This window comes from Streptopelia decaocto (genome assembly GCF_964273445.1).
Source record: "Streptopelia decaocto genome assembly, chromosome: 20".
NCBI lineage: Eukaryota > Metazoa > Chordata > Aves > Columbiformes > Columbidae > Streptopelia > Streptopelia decaocto.
The window spans coordinates 6,099,360-6,116,490 of NC_138675.1; the positions used below are offsets into that span (position 1 = coordinate 6,099,360).

The 17,131-nt window shown below is 42.5% G+C and overlaps 1 protein-coding gene across 1 annotated transcript; it reads right to left on the bottom strand.

Annotated features, from left to right (window-relative positions):
* Window positions 1–251: 251 nt before the first annotated feature.
* NADK (NAD kinase) lies at window positions 252–17,109 on the bottom strand. The gene is made up of 12 exons (XM_082069760.1): window positions 16,947–17,109; window positions 13,548–13,761; window positions 10,434–10,517; window positions 7,394–7,523; window positions 6,756–6,864; window positions 6,445–6,530; window positions 6,044–6,146; window positions 5,483–5,634; window positions 4,399–4,498; window positions 4,084–4,241; window positions 3,677–3,759; window positions 252–3,317 (listed from the first exon to the last, which is right to left on the bottom strand). Exons 2-12 carry the CDS (start codon window positions 13,718–13,720, stop codon window positions 3,170–3,172), a joined length of 1,326 nt encoding a protein of 441 aa, XP_081925886.1. The 5' UTR covers window positions 13,721–13,761; window positions 16,947–17,109; the 3' UTR covers window positions 252–3,169.
* Window positions 17,110–17,131: the final 22 nt, after the last annotated feature.

Here is a 17,131-nt window from a genome sequence, read left to right on the forward strand (position 1 = left end):
TCTACTCTTGGGCATTCAAAAGGTGGTTAACGTGGCCCAATTAGTCGTACAGAAGATTTGTTTCCACTTGCACAGCAAATCCAGCTTTTATTTTAAAACGTCTGAGAAACGCCGGTGTCAGACACATTAAACAAGCCTGTGGTATATTCCTATGGAACAGGTGCTGCTGCCCCACGCAGCAACACCCGCCCTGCACATTCATCTTCCAAGCACGTAACCACTTCATTTTATATTCTCAACAGTCAAAATGCTGCTTTGCAAGTCCAACTTTACAAAAAGATTTTATTGAAAGGATTGAAAAATATTTGTTTTCAACAATATTTAAAACAAGTTGTCAAAGCGTTAACAATATGTAACAGGATTTTTCCTCTTTTATTCCGCACTACATCAGTTGTTAAAACTTCTGGAACTCTCTATTAGAGAATAACTTTAAAATTAAAAAAATTCATTTCCAAGCTTCCATTTTGGCCCTTTGAGAATGGATTTGTAGGTACAGTGACACTTACAAAGCCGCGTATTAGAGACGCTGGTCTCAATCAGCAAAAACCTATGTTACTAGTACAGTTTAAACAAGTTACTCTGATTAAGCTACATCAGCAAAACGAGCTTTTCCTGCCAATAAACCCAAGTCTGTGTGACTTTTTCTCCTGCAGTTCCCCATGCTCTACGCAGTTCAATAACTCGAGAGCTGTTTAAAGCTCCCCAGCCCGCTCGTGAACTAACGGCCTTGGAAAGTGACTTTGTACCGTTAGATAAATTTGTAACGCATTAACACAACTCGGGCTGCATTTGGATGTAAAGCAGCTGGTACAATTCGAATCAAGGCGGGTTTGGAAGGAAAAGCAAAGCCCGGAGGCGGGAGGTGACTTCCCTGCCTGCAGCCGGTCCCGGAGCTCTCGCCGATCCACGTCGGGCTGTTGTCAAGCGGGAACAGTCGATCCACGTCGGGCTGTTGTCAAGCGGGAACAGTCGTACAAGCAAAACTGCAACAGCTCAAAGGCAGGAACGCAACTGCAGAACGTGATACGTTTAAACACAAGCACTGATCCGGATCTAATCTAGAGGAAGGAGTTCGGTAAATCCTGATTACAGATCTCATAAACGATGCACTCTGGAAATTAAAACTCGGTGATTTAGTCAAGAATAGATTTGCTATTATAAAAAGCATAAATAAAAAGTGCTGAATATAGTTTTACCTTTACAAAAAATACTAGATAAGGCTCATGAATCATTTCGCCTCCCCTCCGCAAAGCGATTTCCACTTCCTCGCATTCCGCTTCTTTTTCACTTAACACCACATTTACACGGCCGCGACGCCCGGTACCTCTTCTCAGTTATTGCATGTTTAAATAAGAGTTTCAAAGCAAAAAGTCTGACACTTCTATAGTTCAAAGAGTAAACAGTTATTAAATAACTGGATACTCCCCCTGGGAAACCCGTAAGCAGCTTCAAAACAGTAATAAACAATTACTTCCAATTCAAGTGAAAGATAAAAACCCAAAGCTCTCTGGATATTCTCCAAGATACCACAAAGTTTGTCTATTTAGACCAAATCAAAGCTGTATTCTATTTTACAAAATTTACAAACTGAGTATTCATTTATATTGACACATTTTCATTGTGATTTGTATCATTAAGCAAGAATTTGCTTCTCTTTTATGGAAAAGTGCTCTCACCTGGATTTAATAAAATTAGACAGACTAGGGCAGCACCCAAAATGGAAGAGACGTTATCTAAACCACCACAGGAAACAGGTCGGGCAGAGTTTGGAAATGGATACGTTTCCCGTCACCACTTTGGACCATATAAACTACGTAAGACAATCATGACAAGTTCAAGAGCTTCTCACTCCCACAACCCACCTTAACCAGTCAATTAGTTCCTCCACAATATGACGCTACGGTCTTAAATTTAGCAGATAACGTCCGCTCCTTTAACGACCAATGCAGCAAGACTTTGCTAAAGCTTGGATAGTGTGACCACGAGACTGCACCACAGAGAACAGAAATGTAAACATTATACGTCGCTTTGATATTTCTCAGTTAAAGTACAGTACAAACCCTTTTTTTCCCCAACCAGGTTTTTTGTTGGGTTTTGTTTTTCTTTCATAAAAGCACATACAATAAAATATGTACATAGAGAAGTTAGAAACATTTGAAAGCATCTTAAAAATGTAAATAGGAGACTTAGAATATCTTGCGTGTGCTGAAGGCACCGTTGCTGCTCCGTGTCGCTTCAAGACAATAGCGGAACTAGACAATGGAGTAGTAATCAAAGTCCAGATTCTTCTTGAACGCTCTTTTTTTCACTTTATAGTCTCCAACGCTACCGTTTATTCCAGAGAATCCAACAAAATTAAGGAAAAGAAAAAGCAACAGATTGATGTTGCCACCGACAGGGCCCGTGGAGCTCCAAACCAGCCACGTAACTGGAGATCACTGTACTAACCAGCTCGGCCCTCGCCACCGCTCATCCGAGCCAACCGGGGGTATTCACACAGCGGTGACAGCCAAGGGTCACACACTGGGCAAATGGCCATAAGATATATACATGTATATTAAAAAAATATAATATATTTTTTTTTACTAGTTCCATCTAGTCATAAAAAACATTCTTCATGAGTGTTTCTTCACAGTGCGTCACATTCGCAAGGAGAAAGCACTTGAAGCGCTTCATGGGGAGCTGTTCTGGGCAGGACGTGTTGAAGCTAACAAAGAGGAGCTGCTCTTAGAGCCTTTATATGCATTGCAGCCTTAAATCGAATTGCAAATATACCAAATTAAACAGACTATTTTAATGCCATTTTTCTACTGCCACTTTTCTATTATGTATCTACATTCAGCCTACCATGTTATCGGTAAGTTACAGGTTACAATCAAATCTACAGATGTGGTTGGCAATACCAATCAGAAATCATCCATTTGCACATTGCTCATTGAAAGGAAATTCAAATTACAACAACCAGAGCCTGATTTCTTCCATTCCTACCCTGGGCGGGCAGGAAGTAGCACAATAATTTCCAGACATCAGCAGATCAGACAGATATAAACTATCATCATTATATATGCCTGATGGTGACCACACTTGTCAGCCAAAATCTTGAACACCCAAGCGTATAGGAGGGACGCCGCCACTCTCCATTGCCACCAGTCCCGTGAGACGCAGACGCTCAGAATTCCTCTTCTTCAACAGCAAAGTTGTTTTGCTTCTTCCGAACATTCCAGTGTAAACACTCGGCCAAGCTCTCAAACCAGTCGCTCACAGGATCGCGGAAACAGATGGAAGGAAGGGGATAGCAAGAGGTAGTGATGCTAATACTGCAACGACAGGAACACGCCGGTCAGCCAAGGGCAGCGAAGAGCAACTTAAAACAATTACCAAAAAATCTTCTATTCACTGGCTAACACAGCTACGATCAGCCAATTCATACAACAGCAAGTTTCCATCATCAAGCAATAACCAAGCCTGCAGGATCATCTAAAGAGGGAACACAGGGCTTGGAATTGCGAACAGATGCGCTGTGGACAGCGTTTGCTGTAAGACATGTTAGGTTTTATAAAAGCTTGTCTCTTCCCTGCCAGCAACCCTTTTGACAGCCTAAACAGAACGAGAGAAGCACACAAATCGGTATTTTCTATACTTATAGAGAGATGCTACAATCAAAAAAAGGCTTGACCTGTCTCCATGGCATATTTCCTGCCTCTTCCTTCCGTCAAAGGAAACCCACGCTGTATTCCTGGCGTCTGGGGAGAGCATGATCTGAAAAATCAGGAACACCACTGGTTTACATACACTTCAGCAGAAACGATGTGAAATTGTATTAATCAGAATGTCAAAGTATGTATTCCCATTTTGCAGAATGCTGCACAACTACAGCCCAGCAGGAAGCGGGGTAAAGTATCCTGCTAGTGGGGGGATTATTTAAAACAAATCTGCATTCTTCAGATTTGATCTGGTCCTCCCGCCAACGAAAGGATGCAGGAGACACGCAGCACTTCCCAACCTCTCCCGCTCTGGTCACGTTCACGTTGTCATTACAAAAGTCTTTAACTTAGAAAGAAAACCAACAAAACAGAAGTGAACCTTGAGTTCCACGCCGGCGGGAACAACAATAGGTCTGAAAGACAAGGAGTGGGGGCAGATCGGGGTGATCATGATGGCAGGAACGTTTGGGTGGATCATAGAAGCTCCTGCTGCAGCTGCATAGGCCGTGCTACCAGTCGGCGTGGAGACAATGACCCCTGTGAAAGGAGCAACAATTTCACCGACGTTAGCACTACAGTCATGCGTTATTTGAGATCTTAGGCCTTCAGCAAATTCCACATGAGAAAATCCTCCAGTAAAATAGCAAGTCTACACATGAGCTGACAGGCAACTGAACTCGAGCAGCAGACTCACCGTCTCCTTGCACTGTTGTTATCAGGTGTCCATTGAGAAAGACGTCTACGTTGGAAAGGTAAGAAGAAGGACCACGATCCACTACGACTTCATTTAGGACCTGTCAAGACATCAAATATCACACACCCGTCTGCTATTGCTGACTTGGCAACGTCATGAATCACAAGCCAAAACACGCTTTCCAGACCTTGGGCAGGCACTAGATCAGCAGGAACTTTTCAAATTAGACTCTACACTTCTGTCTTATCAAGTGCCAGCTGAAGTGGTTTTGTTAAGAATTATTTCCAGAAGGTGCTTACTCATAAAGTGCAGGGCTTTTTTGTCACTTGTAAAAGAAATCTTTGGGATATCCCGCTTTAGACCTACTACTTTGTTTTCACAATAAAAGGAAAATATTACTACAGAAAAGTACAATATTAACACTTAAGATTACAGAAAGTAATGATGTACAGCTCTTCATTATTTACAGAATGACAGAATGTCAGGGGTTGGAAGGGCCCTGGAAAGCTCATCCAGTGCAATCCCCCCATGGAGCAGGAACACCCAGATGAGGTTACACAGGAAGGTGTCCAGGCGGGTCCTTCTTGCCCTTTTTGAAGACTGGAGTGACATTTGCTTTCCTCCAATCCTCAGGTACCTCTCCCGTTTCCCAAGACTTGGCAAAGATGATGGAGACTGGTCCAGCAATGACCTCAGCCAGCTCCCTCAGCCCCCGCGGGTGCATCCCATCTGGACCCATGGATTTGTGGATGTCCCGATTGCCTAACTGCTCCCTAACCCAGTCCTCACCAACCCAGGCAGACTCCTCCATTGTCCTGCCTGCCTCGGGGGCCGCAGGGGTACGGGCTCCTCGGGACAGCGCCCGGCAGAGCAGACAGAGACAAAGAAGCGTTCAGTAACTCTGCCTTCTCTGCATCTTCTGTCAGCAACCTGCACACCTTGTGGATTAGAGCAACATCCATCTATTCCACACCACTGGGCTAATGTAAGTAATCTAGTGAAAAGGGGAAAGTCATAATAAAACAAACACAAAGCAATTTACAAACTGCACATTAGTGGTTTTTTGCTTGTTTTGTGCTCTGACCTGATATTGCATAATTTGCTTGCCCACTTCTTTCTCTATATTTGCCGACACTACTCCATTCTCTTCTATCCCATTTTGCACTGTGGCTTTCTCCCTGTGCTCCTTCACCACCTTCACCTTGAGCCGGCTCCGCAGCACGAGCGCTGCGTTGCCTGCAAGCGAAACAGAAGGGAAAGTACAAAACAGCTATGGCAGGATAGCAAGCAAAGCCCTGTATGACTAGCAAACTACGAAATGCCATCCGTCTACTGCCCGCGCATTCAGCATTCCCAATTTCAGTCACAAGATAATTGTCTACATTTGGTTAAAGCTCAAAACCCACTTTACTTTTTTACTCCACGCAGGCCAGAATTGTTTCTCAGCCGTTTTCCTTTACAGAACAGCACAGAAAGCAGCACTGAATGGGTCAATGCGATACTTTTGTTAGTTCAGTATACAGTTCTTGTGACTCGATCTTATGGGACAACCTAAATGAGTTAGTTAAGAAAATGTACTAGTCTTGGAAAAAGCTACAGAAAACGTCACGAAAAGAAGCACCACACCTTGTCCCCTTAAATTTACCTTCTATAACCTGAGTGACTTGGGACTGAAAATTCTCAAAATTAAATGGAGTAAGAAATCCAAGGGATCCCAGATGAAAAGCCATAACGGGAGGGACACTACCCTATCAATAAAGAAAAGAATTTAAAAGCTACTGAATAAAAGCAATTCATACTTCAACTGATTGCCTGTAAATATTTTGACTACTGATGTCAACCGAGCATAATAAAAACAACACATTACATACATTATTTTCAAAAGGTATAGGCTTGATAAAGAAAAAGAAAAAGCAATGAACAGCAAAGGACAAACGCTCTCCTCAATAACAAAGGAAAAACACATAGACAAAATGAAAACCCCTCAACCACAAAGTACTTCAAAAATAAAAGAGGTCTGTAAGTCTATTGCCCATAAAGACCAACCTGGAAAAGCGAGGAAGCATAAAGTAAGGTCCCATCTCCTCCCAGGCATATGATAAAGTCTATCTGATTGGAGATATCATCATAATCTACAAGCAATATTGAAATACAAGATTTTAATTAAGTTTTATCAACAGCCTTAACTTCCTACCATAAATTAAGTGCAGCACGCCAACATTCACTCACAGATATAAAAACACAACTAAGATGTAACAACAAAAAGCACATTAATGTAACAAACCCAAGGACTAAGGAAACACCAAGACAAATAGGGCACACACTTCAATTTGACTTTCAAGGAATTCTTACCGTACCTTCTCTGAAGGTGCAGAATTTCTTCTTCACTGGTCCAAAATTATCATCATTAGCTATAGCAGGGTCTTCCAATACCTTTTTTTCTACATACACTATCATGTTGTTCTCCTTAAAAGAGGTAAGATAAGCTTGTTAGCAGCCTCTTAAAATGACAAAATATTTGACTCTCCCCATAATTTGCAGTAGTTTAGAACACATGGCTCATGTTTTACAGAAGTGGGCTACATCTCTTGGTTGTGGCATTTCATTCTCATTTTGTGTGGTCTAATTCTAATGAGAATTCCGCAGCATGAACAGACCATCTAATAAATTAAACTAAACTTTGGAATATAGATTACATGATGGAGTCACATTGCTAGGGTTGTTCAAGGCTTAAAAGATTAAGCTTCTTATATCCCACCCCGTGTCATAATAGAACTGCAAACAGAATGAAGGGAAGTTTGGATTTTTCTTTTTAAGCTCTGTTCTTAAGCACTGATCTTAAGCTCTGAAACAAGTTTTATAGCTTCCAGTGGCAACAGGTGAAACGATTTGTTTGAACTTTACAATTCCACACACTGCACAGAATCAGTAACTGAAACCGGCTTGGATAGAAAATGTTTAATTTTGTTAGAAAACGGAATGTAGATGTCGTTACCTCGGTAAGATACACACAGAGCTCTTTGAAAGGCTGCAGCAGACTGGCATCGCGGATCTTTTTAATAACGAGGACGCTCTTGGGAGGTTTGTTCCACGTCAACCGCTGGCTTGCTGGATCCTGAATGTGCCTGGAGGACAGAAAACCGGATGGTGTTACTCTGGGAATCCCCATCATAAACCTCACGGGTAAAGGGCTCAGGAACCCGTGCACTACAATTCCACTACAACAGCGAGGCAAACACTACAGGTAGGTACACATACCAAACTTCTGTGCTAAATGTCTTTAAAACTCTAATCTATATATTAATTTCATTTTAGTGTTAATCCCCAAACACGTTTATTTGCTTAGAGTAGCACAACTACTACTGTAAATTAATAGGAAAAATACACTTTTAAAGTATTTTTAAACGAGTGTCTGCCTGTTGACAGGAGAGCATTCTAAGACTTGGGAACCTCAAGAACTAAACATAGGTACAAAACTAATTTTGCAGCTTTCAAGAGTGCTCACTAACAGAAACCCCATGTTGTAGTTGATTTGGGAACACTCTGCTGTATTTTCCTTCTTCATTTACAGCTGCTTCCAAGCTACATAATTCCTGGTTGTGTTTCGCATATTACGAGCATCCCATCCATTTCCATACAGTGCAGGTATAATCCATAAAGCAAAGCAGATTAGTATAAATGCTGAACAAGCCCAATTTACAAAGAGATTTGGATTTAGCACTTCAAGGGTTAAAATAAAACAGATGATGATGCTGGAGGTGGAATTACCTGCTCATTTTACTTTCCAAAGTGCCTACATTCTACATATAAGTACAGTATAAGGCAGTTTTGAAGACACCACACACAATCCCAACTATCGCCATGAATCTGAGATGGCTGTGACCAACCAGTAGCTAAACTGAATATAAAACCACCCCCAAAACCATTTCCAGATGACCAGGCTACCACCTAAATCTGGCCAAGAGCTAAAGATTGCAGTGCTGGCTTGCACTGCGTAAATCTAGAACTAATAGACTAACAGGGACTCCATTCAAACGACAGACAGGGCGCCTGTTTCAACCACACTCACCAGCTCCATGTAGTTCTACAAAATGAAAAGTTATTCGTAACATGCTTTAAGATCTTCATGTTTCTTTCCTGAAGTCGGGCAAAGCAACAGCTCACCAAAGAAAATAGAGGCTGAGGCTTTTATCACTTATTAATAAGCCGATATCTCAAAAGCAAACATTTTTTATGATTTTTTTCTTTCCGGTGAAGTATTTCAATCAGTCCAAACAAAAAGCCGCATGGCTTTGCAAAAAAATCCTTTATTGCAGATCTTCAAAGGCCAGATTTCCGAAGAAAAACCCCATTTCAAGAGTTTCAAACCAGGTATTTCGCCTCCCCTTTCCTCCGCAACACAAGCACCTGATTCTGTTTTCACCGAACAGTTATTCCGCTCATCCGCTCATCTTGCGTAACAATCTTCGGAAAGCAGGTTTTTCAATACAACCACCAGCACTTGCAGACCTTCACTAACTCATGCTCACACATAAAAACAATTCCAGTGAAGGGAGTTTAACGTATCACTGACCGCAGAGAAGAAAAACCCAAACAAAAAGGTCTTGCTTGGTTTCAGAAGCCGCACCAAAAACCTCAGGTATTGTAAGAACAGTCATTTACAATTCGTTCTTCAAACAGCCCATTTTCCTCCCACGACCCGTTTCTCCCCAGCTATTCTGAACACGCAAAGCAGGTTGTTCCCGCACACCGCGTGTGCTCAGCACCGCCCGCAGGGACCTGGACCCTGCGCTTATAAGGATGAAGCTGGTCCAGCCCACGGGGAGGAGCACGATCCCACACCGGGCTGGGCTTTCCAAGAACCGCGGCACCCCCAGCAACTTCACAACCCGCAGCCACAATAAGGAAGTTCAAATTTACTGTAAACCACGAGATTTCCGCCACACCTTGGGAGGAAAAGTCAGGCTGCTCCAGCCTGTTCTGAGGCTGTTGCTGGCCAGGTAAAGATACAGGCCATAAACACCTGATTCGAACACTCTACATTTAACTGAAAGAGTCATGAAATCACACTTTTTAAAAAGACAAAAATAGGGGCCACTAATGTCGTTAATCTGTGGATCTCTGAGATTCCTCATCTGACCAAGTCAAATCACCATTTAGTGAGTATATATATAAATACACGGGGTAAAAAGCTACGTTTTTATACCATCCAGCCTACAAAATTATAACGTTTATATGCCTGCAAAGCAGAAACCAACCCTTATTTTCACATTAAATCAATCAGCAGTCTAAAAGCAAACTTGTCTTAATGGTATTTATACATGTAAAGCGCCATAGATGAAACACAAAAATTCAAGCTACCAGCTCAAGCACACAACCCCAGAGCGGGAGAGGCTGTCGCAGGTTACACAGAACCCCTGCTCCGCCTGTCCTTGTGCTGTCCGTGAAAATTCGGGTTCCTCTGTCATTCAGAAACACCGATCATTACATATTACAAGTTGAGGAAACAAACAAAATGCTACTAATAGCTTTGCCATTTCAGAATGAGTTTGCTATAAGGGTGTTTAATACACATAGCAAGTTCACTGCCAATTACAGAATTACAGAATGTCAGGGACCGGAAGGGACCTTGAAAGCTTGCAGCAAGCACTCCAACCAGCAAAACCACTGTAAAGCCATACACAGAAACACTGGTTATGTCCTACCATCCCTCGGGAATAAAAAACCAATGACATTCAAACCATATGACAGCTTTCAACATGCAGATCAAGCTCCTGCACGTGTAACGAGGTTTTACTTGAGAACACAGCTCAGCAGTGCCATCCGCTCTCTCAAACTGACTTTCTAAATGGGCAAAGTGTGACAAAACCAGCGGGCCAGTTCTGGCAATGCCAACCCCACGCTGGCCATCACGCGACATGAATGTCTCTAAATATCATGTAAAATGCAAACAATGCTGATTAACGGGTGAATAATGGCAAAGCAAACTTATTTTATAGAATAAGCATAATACCATTCATTTCACAAGTACTTACATAATCGTTTTGGGATTTTGCAGCATACAGGCCTTTGGTCCAAATGTGGTCACTGGGCATGGTCCATGCAAGGAGCGTGTTCTCCTAAAAACAGACACAAAATATAACCAATAAGTAAAAGAATGTGATGACAAACCGGGTATAATTAGCTCCCCAACCAACAAAACCACTTCTTTGAAACAGTTGTACTCGGCAATTAATTAAAATACGAAACATAAGCCAGGGCTTTTGTTTATATAGTGTAAGCACTTTCTCTTCCATAATATTTTGGCACACGTTAGTTTTTGCTGACAATGAGCAAGCGGACAACTAAGCACACACGCATCAAAGTGAGCCCAAGACCCTTGTTTTCAGGCCATGTCCTCAGCCAAAGAAACCTGCAATGACTGTCACTTGTGTCACCAGCAGGTGTAAAGGATTAGTCTGCATCAGTTCCTAAATGACACCAGCGTCTCTGCTGCAGACACCATGACCACGATACTTTTATTTTCTATATTTCCTGAAGCACTACATCTTACCTAAGAGCACATAATCTTAGAACAGGACACGCAGAGTGGTTACACCTGGTATAAATACACATAAAATAGCTTAACGTGTGCTCTTCGTCTCGGTAAGTTACAGTAACGTGTCCAAACGAGGCTGCTCAGTGTAAGTCTTGACAAGCACTTCCCATGAAATCTGAACCACCAAGACAACACCTTCTGATTTTTTTGGTGATCAAGCAACAGAAATGGTGGCCTGATCACTGAAACACTTTCTTGCTGTTTAAGTCTTTGCACTCAATAAATTAACAGAATGCAAATCCTCCAGTTCTAAGGTATATGGAGATATATATCTGCAGTACTAGGCTTTAGTTCATTTTATTACATACTAGGTTGGGTCTCCTTAGTTTTTTGGTTTGGTTTTTTCCCCATTACCCACATTTGCCTTTTATAGGTTACATTTAAACCAGTCCCCGTCTCTTTCCACACCCACGAACAAACAGAACCCAGGCTCTTGACCGGCTATTTGAGCAGAGCTTTCACTAACCATAAACATGTTTTTCTGGGTACCAAGGGCTGAGATTAAGGCAGGTAGAGACAACCAAGAGCTAGGAAAAAAAAAAAAAGCTAATTTTTTTCCATTTATTTATGTAAAAAGACCTAAGATGATCTTCATCTTCAAACAGACAAGAGCTCCAAAATGTCATTCAGCCTCAAACTCCAATCCCAGCCGGCAGACAGGATTACCCCTGGCTCTAGGATGAGATTAGCTGAGCAAGTCAGAACTGTTCTGCCTTGTGTCCCTCCCACCTCCTTCAGCAAATCTCCACACAGGAATAAAACTTACTCAAGTCATGGAACTGCTGGAACATCATGTAAATGCTGCTCGAATTATTCCATTAAAAAGAAGGGGGAAATATGCCTTTCCTGTGCTTAATTCAATTACCACAGGAACTGGTAAGTGACCTACTGCTTGGCAGTTACAAATCATGACTGCACTGCCTTCTATTGTGTGTATTATAAAGTAGCTCAGACCAGCCTGATGACTCACTCTTAATACTTACAAAACATTCAGAAATCCAATAAAAATCAAAACCAGACGACAGATTAAAAATATATTATTAAGGAATAATAGCAACATCTTATTGTCCCATATCTAATAAAATATGCGTGTGTAACATCTGAATTCTAATAATGAAAGTGAGTATTTAATTTGCTACATAGAACACACGAAAGTGATTTTTGTTTGCCAAATATTTTTTTCATCTATAAACCCAAGCATGTCTAATCCAGTCAGATAAGATTATTACTAAGTGTTCTACAACGTTTACCTTATTTATATTAAAACAGAAAAATGAGCGAGGACTGACATAATTAGAGATGAATGTGTGTACCAATATGTGCAAAGGAATGGTTAAGTCTCTATTGCTTGTGAACAATTACACTTTAAATAGGGACAGTTAAATAACACCTTGGCAACATCACCTCCCACTTCTTGCTCCACCCAAGGCTCTTGCAAATAACTGTCTTTTTTGCAATATTTACAATGGGAACAAAGATCACAAAATCAAAAGTCCTCTCCAAGCCGCCCACATGACGAGAGCAGCTGGATTAGAAACTTGGCTCAAAGCGAAGTGGGTGTTTTCCGCACTGGGAAACAACCTGCGAGCACAAACGTACCTCGTGCTGCCTCACGTTACCACACAACCTGAACACTCAGGTTTTCAACGACCAGCGCTAGAGCTCTACCTAGAGCGTTGGTAAAACACTGCACAAGCGTCTCTAGTGTTGATCGACTCTTTTTTGAGAGCACGAACGCTGCAGATGCGCGTTTTGACAGCTCTGCTCTCCCTTCGCTCTGTACTCACAACCTGTTGAAGTACGTTTTAAGAGCCCCGTAAAAGCAGCTTGTTGAGCAAGAGGTAAAAGTTCTGCCAACTAGCTAAAGGTCTGGAACCAAGAACAAACCTGTTCCTTTCTTGTGACCTGAGCTACTATCAAGCTATGAATTAACACCGCTCAGTACAAATATGTGTATATTTTACTTCTGGAAGGTCCGTACAGCCAGGCTGAAATACAACAAACATCAGAGCATCCAAAGTCCAAACCTGCCCCAAACCCCTGGGAGCTGAGTACCTGTGCACAATGAGCTCCTTACATTTGAAAATTAATATTTTGTGTTTATTTGCTTATAAACGATAACCCTCTAAGCTTTTATACGAGCAACGTGCTGTCTTGCTGAAGCTGTATATGCACCTATAGAAAGTTGCTAAAATATCTAAAAAAAAAAAAAAAAAGCACTTTTAAGATCCACCACGAAGCACCGAAACAGAAAGCAGGTCTCATAACGGCCAGAACATATTTCCATGCAAGTCAGTTCAGAGATGACCACCCACATGGCCACTTCAGAAAATGAAGCTCTTTGCACAGCATGGACCGCAATAGAATCACTCAATAACCATGTCCCTCTCTATTTATTACAACAGAACACCATTTTTATTTCTCTTTTCATCACTTGTCACAGCTGCAAGACTATAGTTACGTAAAAAGAGAAGCAAAAATTAAAATCTGGATAATTTTAAAAATACATATTCTTAAAGGTAGCAAGGATAGGAAGGAGTAGGAGCCATACCGGAATTCCTTGGTGCTTCCCAGGGCTGGTGAAGCAGACAAACTTCGTGACTTCGCTCGTCCCCGGCTCGTATTGCTCCACTCCTCATCATCATGACACGTTGAGCAATGATACGCAGAATCGGAGCTCACGTCACCCTTACCGGGACACAGTTTGTCTCGATTCATCTCCATACTGGAAGTGAAGGAGCCTCAGCAAGAGAGAAATTCAATTCCTGGGGAAAAACACCAGGAGAAAGGGGATTGGGAGAGGAAAAATCTCAGTATTAGCAAAGCTAACAGAGTGAGTTTTAAACACCAAGTTCACAGACCAGAATTAAAACACGTATGTTCCCAGGTTTAGAAGAGGCTCAATACAAGGTTGTCTCAAGGCCAGCACAGATTCACAGCTCCGGTTATATACAGGATAAAATAAATTTATTCTCAATACAAAAGAGGAAGAAAAGCTTTACATAGACTCAGGAAAAAGAATAAAGTCTCCTATTAGACGATACATATATTAAATAAATAAAATATTCTAAGCTATAACAGAAAAAACCCCGTCAAAGTGAGCAAAAAAATAATGCAATAGAGATAACCTTAACAAAGTTTAGCTCTTCGCAAAAACGAGATGAATAGCAAGCTGAACAGAGACAAAAACAAGTTGGAGGCCGATACCAAAGTTCTTAAATCATTTGTGACAAACTGGGGAGATGGTCCAAAACAAACAAGACGAAATAAGGACAAATGTGCAGTATTCCACAAATAATCAGCACAAACAGCTGGCTAGACGGCAATTTTGCAGAAGTAAAAGAAAAACCAAACCCAAACTTGAAATAACCCTCCTTCCCCAAAAGTGCTAGAAATCCCCTATGTAAGTTCTCATCGTTATTTGAAGCAAGTAGGAAGAAGCCGTACCCTGCAGAGAATGGACCGTATCTTCATTATAACCATTATAGAGGACACGGCTCTGGAAAACACCCACAGAGTAACGATATCTGGCTGTAAAGGTACCAGAGGATGACAAGCTCTGAAATTTTATAGATCCTTTATCTCATAGCATCCAAACTTTTAGATAACAAAAGCGTCAATAAAATGGAGTTGTAATTTTAGAATGAGTGCTGGCTCATTACTAAATGACACAGAACCACCACCTAATCAAATTAGAAAATACTCTTGCTCCTAGTATAGCTCATGCTTACCCTAAAGACCACTGCAGAGAGGTACAATTGCTGCCAGCCATTAATAATTTATAAGACCCTGCACTTGCAAAGATATCAATGTTCAGCTCTTGGTTACTCATCGCTCAGTATCGCCTGTGGCCGTGACTTGGGAAATAGTAATTGCAAAACCTTTGTAATTTTTTACAACTAAAATTAGAAAAATGTAACTCCATATTTAGACAACTTTAAGCTCAATATAAATTTTGTGCCAGCTGATTTATGCACATAATTACTCTTGATTATGCAAGCACATATGTAAAACCTTATCCAATATAAATTGTTTTCATTTGTATTAGCTTTTATCAGGACCTCACCAAGGTTCATTAATACATCTCTGGCTGGTTGTTTCTGAACCAGCTACACATTCGGTGTCTCTGACTGGAAAGGGTCTCCCAGCACCTGTGTGTGCATGAGGAAGGTCCTTAAATGGTTTGTTCTTTAAACCATCATCTAACAACCACCATTTTGACTCCAGAGATGCCAGACTTTGTCTGAAGCATTTTCATCTGACAGATGCTGCCAGTCAGGAAAATCAGATTAGCACAAAACTGGGAGTAAGACGGTGTGCAGACGTACTAAATACAGCCTAAGAACTTGCTATTCCTTCCATGTAATACTTTCCAACTCAGGATGTTTTAACTACAGCTTACTGTTTAATTAACATTCCCTCACAAGACCTCTATTAAATAAGCAGATCTGACATAAGGACAAAACTATCACTGAGCAGCTTCCAGGATTGCATCCAAAAAATTTAGGCACATATTAACAAACCAGCGAAAAGGCTGCTCTGGTCTCAGTAAAAGTATTTAGATGTTCAGAATGAAGGACTATTGAGACAGTATTAACATTGTGGTAACACAATTCTAAGCTTTCGTTTCTACGTAATTCACATCCAGGTGGCCAAGAGTTATGTGCGTTTGCACCTTGCAAAGCCACCTTCTCCACTGCTTGATCGCACTGAATAGCATGCCAGGAAATAGGATCTTTCGCTGCAAACAGCTACACGAGAAGCACAAGGCTGCAAATCATCAAGCAGTTTAGATTTTTTTTTCTTAAATAAGCATGCTTGTGTTATTTTGTAACAAGCTTTTTCCTCTCAAAAGCATTGCCTCAGATTGTCGCGATTATTCGATTACTGCAGGGTCACCCTGACCAAATACTCACACTACTTTTAAAACGCCTTCAAGACTGCAGCATTTCTACTCATTTCTTAAAAATTACATCAGCCATTCAAAACTCCATCTTGTATTAGGGCAGAAGAGGAAGATACTATATCCAAAAATGATGCCACTTGCCCCTTTGCTACAGACCCATTTGTTTAATCACATAGTTCTGTGGAGACTTTTTATTATTACATTTTGCTGAAGAAAGCACTTCAATAGAGGTTCTACCCCTCTGGCTCCATCCTTAAAGCACTAAACCTCCTCTCAGCCAAAAAAAGAAGGAACAACTGTGTGGGCTTGACAAACCTCCCTTCTTGCGTTAGTTTAGAACTTCATATTCTAGTGTGCCTGAGGAAACAAGAACCAAAATAATATTTCATATTGAAATGTAGCGGTCTGACAGCGGTTGAAGTTTAGTAGCGTGTTTTGCGATTACATACTCCAGTGCTATTTCTACTAAAAACCAGACAGTCTGACTGTCACATGTTTAATATCCAGGGAAAACAAGTCCCTTTGTTAACCCTTCTGCTTCGGAGACGCTGACACACGTAAGATTCCAAGGAACAGGTATTAGTAACCATTAATAATGTAATAACATTAATATCGCTGTCCCTTTAACCTCAAGTGTGGATGTTCAAACAAACGAGGAGGTGGATCCCACGCACTGGGTGTGTGAGCAGGGAGATCGCGGGCCAGGTGAGGCGGGTTTACCTGTTGTCCCCTACGGAGATGTCCGGGCTCAGGGCTCTCACCGGGGGCACGCAGCCCCGGCTTTGCCGGCGCCCCCCAGCCCCGCGGCGGGACCGCCAGCCCGCGCTCCCCGGTGCCTCAGGGCCGGGCCGGCCGGACCAGCCGCCGGGATGCGGCCGCCGCGGTTCCCGCCCCGCCCGGCACCAGCGGCCGGGCCGCTCCACCCGGGCCCTGTCGCCGCAGAGAAGCGCACCGGGGACTCGAACCGGGGTTCCCCTGGAGAGCCGCTTGGCACGGCCGAGCTCCCCCGGGGACTCCCCCTCAGCACAACCGCCCGCGACTCACCCCGGCTGCTCCCCGTCCGGCGGAGCGTCCCCACCCCTGCTCCCTCAGAGGCCGGCGCGGCGGCCCCGGCGGTGGTGGCGGCGGCCGCGGCTGCTCCCGGGCGGTGCGCGGGGCCGGCGGACCCTGCGCGCCTCCATCGTCCTCTGCCCGCCTCCCGCAGCGCCCGCCCCGCGCAGCGCAGCGCG

Excerpts from the sequence above, each read along its gene's own strand:
- NADK (XM_082069760.1), bottom strand. The coding sequence starts at position 13,720 with ATGGAGATGAATCGAGACAAACTGTGTCCCGGTAAGGGTGACGTGAGC. Across the intron at positions 7,524-10,433 it reads CAAAATCCCAAAACGATTAT|GCACATTCAGGATCCAGCAA; the intron begins GTAAGTACTTGT and ends TCTGTCCTCCAG. Across the intron at positions 6,531-6,755 it reads ATTCTGCACCTTCAGAGAAG|ATTATGATGATATCTCCAAT; the intron begins GTACGGTAAGAA and ends TATTGCTTGTAG.